Below are 6,000 nucleotides of genomic sequence, written 5' to 3' on the forward strand. Positions count from 1 at the left end.
GATGCAGCATCCATGGGGGGGGGTCCCAGCTCCATTATGGCCCCAGAGCACCCATGAGGGGGGGTCCCACATCCGGGTGCAGCCCCATGGGGGGTGGGGGGGGGGATGGTCCCAGCTCCATTATGGCCCCATTGCACCACGGGGGGGGGGGGGGCCCAGAGCCGCAGCCCCACGGGGGGGTCCCAGCCCCACGGCAGGGGGGTCCCGGCCCCACGGGGGCGTCCCTAGAGCTGGAGGCCGGGCAGGGGCAGGCGCCGGGCGCTCGGCAGCAGCAGCAGCGGCCCCCGGGGCCGGGAGGCGCCGGCCCGGCCCGGTCACAGCGCGGGGGCCTCGGGGCAGCCGGGGGGGGGCTTCCGCTTGATCCCAAGGTAGATGGCAACTGGGGGGGGCAGCACGAGAATGGGTATGGGAGGGGGCACCTATGGGGGGCACCCATATTGGGGGGGGGGCACCCAGGGGTGGGATATGGGACCCATGGAGGGGGCACCCATATGGGGGGTGCACCCAAGGGTGGGATATGGGACTATGGGGGGCACCCATAAGGGGGAATGAGCAGCCATGGAGGGGGGCACCCAGAGGTGGGATATGGGACCCATGGTGGGGGCACCCAGGGGTGGGATACAGGACCCATGGGGGTCACCCATAGGGGAAATGAGCACCCATATGGGGAGAGGGGGGGCACCTGGGGGGGACATGGCACTAATGGAGAGGGCACCCACAAATGGGAATAACCACCCATATGGGGGGGCACCCAGAGGTGAGGTATGGGACCCACGGGGTGATGGGGGCACCCATATTGGGGGGCACCCAGGGGTGGGACTGGGGACCCCTTTGGGGGGGGGCAGCACCCACCTTGTGAGCGCAGGTCCCCCGATTCTCTCAGGTTCGTCTGCGACCCTGGGGGGGGGAACGAGCGTTGGCGGGGGGCACGAGTGGGACCCCAAATCCCCCCCACCCCCCGAGCAGCAAAGGGTGGAAGGAAGAGAGAGAGGAGAGGAGCCAAGCAAGGGGGCACTGGGAGCATTGGGATGGGCACTGGTGCCATTGGTGGCACTGGTGTCATTGGTGGCACTGAGGGCACCGGTGTCACTGGTGCCATGGTGGCACTGGTGCCATTGGTGTCACTGGTGGCATTGGTGTCACTGGTGTCATTGGGGCCATTGGTGGCACCAGTGTCATTGGTGCCATTGGTGTCATTGGTGGCACTGGTAACATTGGTGTCATTGGTGGCACTGGTGCCATTGATGTCATTGGTGCCATTGGTGGCACTGGTGCCATTGGTGTCATTGGTGCCATTGGTGGCACTGGTAACACTGGTGTCATTGGTGGCACTGGTGCCATTGGTGGCACCCGGCACTTACTGATCTTGGCTCCTGGTGCCGAGGGGGGGCCCGAGACGCAGCGGTTGGAGCTCTGGCGCTTGGAGGGGTCAAGAGTGACCCTGGAAGAGAAGAGGAGGAGCAGGAGGAGAGGAGGAGGAGGAAGCAGAGCAGGAGGAGATGGGAATGAGGAGGAGGAGGAGGAGATGGAGATGATGCTGGTGGTGCTCTGGGTGCTGCGTCCATGGGCGCTGTCTCTATGGGTGCTGTCTACAGGCGCTATATCTATGTGTGTTGTCTATAGGCGCTGTATCTATGGGCGCTGTCTATAGGCGCTGTATCTATGGGCGCTGTCTATAGGCGCTGTATCTATGGGCGCTGTCTATGGGCGCTGTATCTATGGGCGCTGTCTATGGGCGCTGTCTATAGGCGCTGTATCTATGGGTGCTGTGTTTATGGGTGCTATCCATGGGCGCTGTCTCTATGGGTGCTGTCTATAGGCGCTGTATCTATGGGCGGTGTCTATGGGCGCTGTATCTATGGGCGCTGTCTATAGGTGCTGTATCTATGGGCGCTGTCTATAGGCGCTGTATCTATGGGCGCTGTCTATGGGCGCTGTCTATAGGCGCTGTATCTATGGGTGCTGTCTATAGGTGCTGTATCTATGGGCGCTGTCTATAGGCGCTGTATCTATGGGCGCTGTCTATGGGCGCTGTATCTATGGGTGCTGTCTATGGGCGCTGTATCTATGGGCGCTGTCTATAGGTGCTGTATCTATGGGCGCTGTCTATGGGCGCTGTCTATAGGCGCTGTATCTATGGGTGCTGTCTATGGGCGCTGTATGTATGGGCAGTGTGTATGGGCGCTGTCTATGGGTGCTGTCCACGGGCGCTGTGGGTGCTGTTCCGCGGGTGCCGCGGGGGGGCGCCACTGACCTGCGGCTCAGCTTGGACGTGATCTTGCTGAAGAGGCTGCCGGGGGCGCGGGCGCGGCCGGGGGGGGGGGGGCGGCAGCGGCGCGGGCTCGGCGGGGGGGGGCGCGGGCGCGCGCCGGTCCCGCACGTGGCCGCCGTGGAACGTGCTGCGGGCGGCGGAGCCCCGCGCCAGGCGCGAGCCCCCCCCCGCGCCCCCGCCGCCCCCCCCCCCCCGCCGCCGAGCCCGCGGCGCCCCCCCCCCGCCAGGCTCTGGCTCGAAGGCGACGGCGGCGGCCCCCGCCCGGGGGCGGAGCTAAAGGAGAACGGGGCGGGGGGGGGGGGTGTTAAATACGAGCATGGGGGGGGGGGGGGGGGGGGGTCACAAGGGGGGGGTCCCGGGGTGTGGGGGCCACAAGGCAGGGGGTCCCGGGGGGGTCCGTACCTGTTCTCTGCCATTGGGCACCGGTGGGGGGGGTACAGGGGGTGCGGGGGGGGTCACAAGAGGGGGTCACAAGGGAGGGGTCCAGGAGGGGTCCGAAGGAGGGGGGGTCCCAAGGGGTGGGTCCCGGGGGGGTCCGTACCTGTTCTCTTTGCCATTGGGCAGCAGTGGGGGGGTACAGGGGGTGCTGTTGTGGGTAACGGGGAGGGTCCCAAGGTGGGGGTCCCGGGGGGGTCACAAAGTGGGGGGGGTCCGTACCTGTTCTCTTTGCCGTTGGGCAGCAGCGGGCCCCGCTCCGGGCGCTCGGTGCACACGTAGGTGTTGCGCCGCCCCATCACGCTCGAGGGCACGTTGGGCTGCGGGGGGGGGGCGGGAGGGGAGGGTGTCACCCATAGGTACCCCCCCAGGACCCCCCCCCCATCACCCATAGATCCCCCCAACACCACCCATAGGTGCTCCCCATTACCAATAGGCTCCCCCTCAGCACCCATAGGTACCCCCCCCTGCACCCATAGGTACCTCCCAGCACCCACAGGTACCCCCCCGCACCCACAGGTTCCCCCCCGCACCCACAGGTACCCCCCCCCAGCACCCACAGGCACACCCCCAGCACCCATAGGTACCCCCCAGCACCCATAGGTGCCCGCAGCACCCACGGCGTTGCCGGCGCCGTCCTTGTGCCGCTCGGGGATCTCGGCCTTGTTTGGGTTGTGGGCGCTGCTGACCATGGGGCTGGAGGGGTGGGGGGTGACCCCGCGCCCCCCCCCGCCCATGGCCCCACTGCTGGCCTTGCGCCCCCCCCGCTCGTCCCGCAGCTCCGGCTCCGCCACGCCGGGGGGGCTGCGCTTGGGGGGAAGCGGCACCGGTGAGGGGCCACCTATGGGGGGGATGAGGTGTCAGCACCCATGGGTGCACCATAGCACCCATAGAGCACCCCATAGCACCCACAGAGCACCTCACAGCACCCCCTATGGTGCCCCCCAGCACCCATAGCGGGGCACCATAGCAATCGCCATGGTGCCAAATCCATGGCACCCATAGGGATATCCCAGCACCCTCCATAGGCACCCCATAGCACCCATAGGGACACCCCAGCAACCCCCCATGGGCACCCCATAGCACCCACAGGGCACCCCAGCACCCCCCATGGGCACCCCATAGGGACACCCCATCAACCCCCATGGGCACCCCAAAGCACCCCCCTGGGCTGTAGGGACACCCATAGCACCTACAGGAGCACCCAAAGCACCCATAGGAGCACCCAAAGGACCTGCAGGAGCACCCACAGCACCCATAGGAGCACCCACAGGACCTGCAGGGGCACCCATAGCACCCGTAGGAGCACCCACAGCACCCACAGGAGCACCCACAGAAGTCGCTGTGCCGCCGCTGCCGGTGGTAGGTGCCGGTGCCGCGCTGGCTCTTGCCGTGCCCGGCCCCGCTCTTGCCGTTGGCCACGTCGTTGGGTGCCCGCACCCGGGCTAAGGACAAGGTGCTGCCGGTGCGGGCATCCCCCGCCTCCACCTGGGGCAGGGACACAATGGGTGCCAATGGGTGCCCAATGGGTGCCAATGGGTGCCCAATGGGTGCCCATTGGGTGCCGTTGGGTGCTCACCTCACTCTTCCTGCCCAGCAGGAGGTAGGTGGCCGTCACCTCGTTGTACTTCTGGGTGCTGAGGGAGTCCTTGATCTCCTCCCGCGTGTAGCCCATGCCCACCATCACCTCTGCAGGCAATGGGGGTGATGGGGGGCAATGGGAGTGATGGGGACACCCCAGGACCCACAATGGGGGGCAATAGGGGGTAATGGGGGCAATGGGGGGGGGGCAATGGGGACACCCCAGGACCCACAATAAGGGGGGGCAATGGGGACACCCCAGGACCCACAATGGGGGGACAATGGGGGTCTCACCGATGCGCTTGGTGTCCCCAAAGTCCTCCTCCGGCTCCTTGTAGGGCTTCAGCTCATCCCCCTCGTAGCCGATGTTGATCCATTTGTCCTTCATGATTTGCTGGGGGGGGACACGGGGATGCTCTGGCTCAGACCCCCCCATGGGAAGAGCCCAGGAACCCCCCGAGATCCCTCTGGGACCCACTGGAACCCCCCCAAGGTCCCTCAGAACCCCCCCGAGATCCCCCTGGGACCTATTGGAACCCCCCAACCCACCCCCCCCCCCCCAAAGACCCCATAGGGCCCCCCCCAACCGTGCCCCCCACCTCGAGGGTGCAGCGCTTGGCCGGGTTCAGCACCAAGAACCGGCGCAGGATGTTCTCACAGTCCGTGGACATGTAGAAGGGGACCCGGTACTTGCCCCGCAGCACCCGCTCCCGCAGCTCCTGTGGGGCACCCATGGGTGACATGGGGTGGGTGGCACCCATAGGGTGATGTTTGGGATGGGCACCATGTGCAACGTGGCCATGGGTGGATATGGGGTGGACACCATCGCCCCTCCGTGGACACAGACACAAGAACCACCCCTTGGCTTTGTGGTACCCATCACATCCAACGTGGCCATGGGTGTGTATGGGGTGGGCACCACCACCCCTGGACCCACAGCAACAGCATCGCCACCACCTCCTCCATGGACACGGGGATGGGATCACATCCAATGTGGCCATGGGTGGATATGGGGTGGCCACCACTTCCCCTGGACCCACAGCAACAGCATCACCACCCCCTCCTCCATGGACACGGCCTTGTCGGATGCGGTCCCACCCCCAAGGAGCCATGGGGATGGCTCCGTGGTACCCATCACATCCAACGTGGTCATGGATGGATATGGGGTGGGCACCACCTGCCCTGGACCCACAGCAACAGCATCACCACCACCTCCTGCATGGACAGGACCGTGTCGGATGCGGTCCCATCCCCATGGAGCCGTGGGGATGGCTCCGTGGTACACCCCTCATCCATCTTGCGCACGGCCGCATCCCAGCACCCACCTTGAGGTTGTGGCCGTCAAAGGGCAGGGAGCCGCTGACCAGGGTGTAGAGGATGACGCCCAGGCTCCAGATGTCCACCTCGGGGCCATCGTACTTCTTGCCCTGGAAGAGCTCAGGGGCCGCGTACGGGGGGGAGCCGCAGAACGTGTCCAGCTTGGAGCCCAGCCGGAACTCGTTGCTGAAGCCAAAGTCGGCGATCTTGATGTTGGCCTCAGCGTCCAGCAGCAGGTTCTCAGCCTGGGGGCACAGCGAGGTGGGGGGGGGGGGCGATGGGATGGGGGGGGGGGGGCACCAGGATGGGGGCAAGGGAATGGGGATGATGGGGACAGGAGGATGGGGACGGGGGGATGGGGGGGACAGGGGGAATGGGAGGCATGGGGATGGGGG

At 66.3% G+C, this 6,000-nt stretch overlaps 1 protein-coding gene across 1 annotated transcript; it reads right to left on the reverse strand.

The window, feature by feature from the left end:
- Positions 1 to 215: 215 nt before the first annotated feature.
- LOC136006298 (MAP/microtubule affinity-regulating kinase 4-like) lies at positions 216 to 5,871 on the reverse strand (the record flags this gene model as incomplete). The annotated part of the gene is made up of 12 exons (XM_065664336.1): positions 216 to 379; positions 853 to 897; positions 1,362 to 1,441; positions 2,255 to 2,315; positions 2,475 to 2,545; positions 2,930 to 3,027; positions 3,328 to 3,548; positions 4,042 to 4,195; positions 4,287 to 4,396; positions 4,583 to 4,682; positions 4,888 to 5,007; positions 5,614 to 5,871. Coding segments are annotated over 12 exons (1,383 nt in total), but the record flags the coding sequence as incomplete, so codon positions are not given.
- Positions 5,872 to 6,000: the final 129 nt, after the last annotated feature.

The sequence above is a fragment of the Lathamus discolor genome, unplaced genomic scaffold, assembly GCF_037157495.1.
Source record: "Lathamus discolor isolate bLatDis1 unplaced genomic scaffold, bLatDis1.hap1 Scaffold_144, whole genome shotgun sequence".
NCBI lineage: Eukaryota > Metazoa > Chordata > Aves > Psittaciformes > Psittacidae > Lathamus > Lathamus discolor.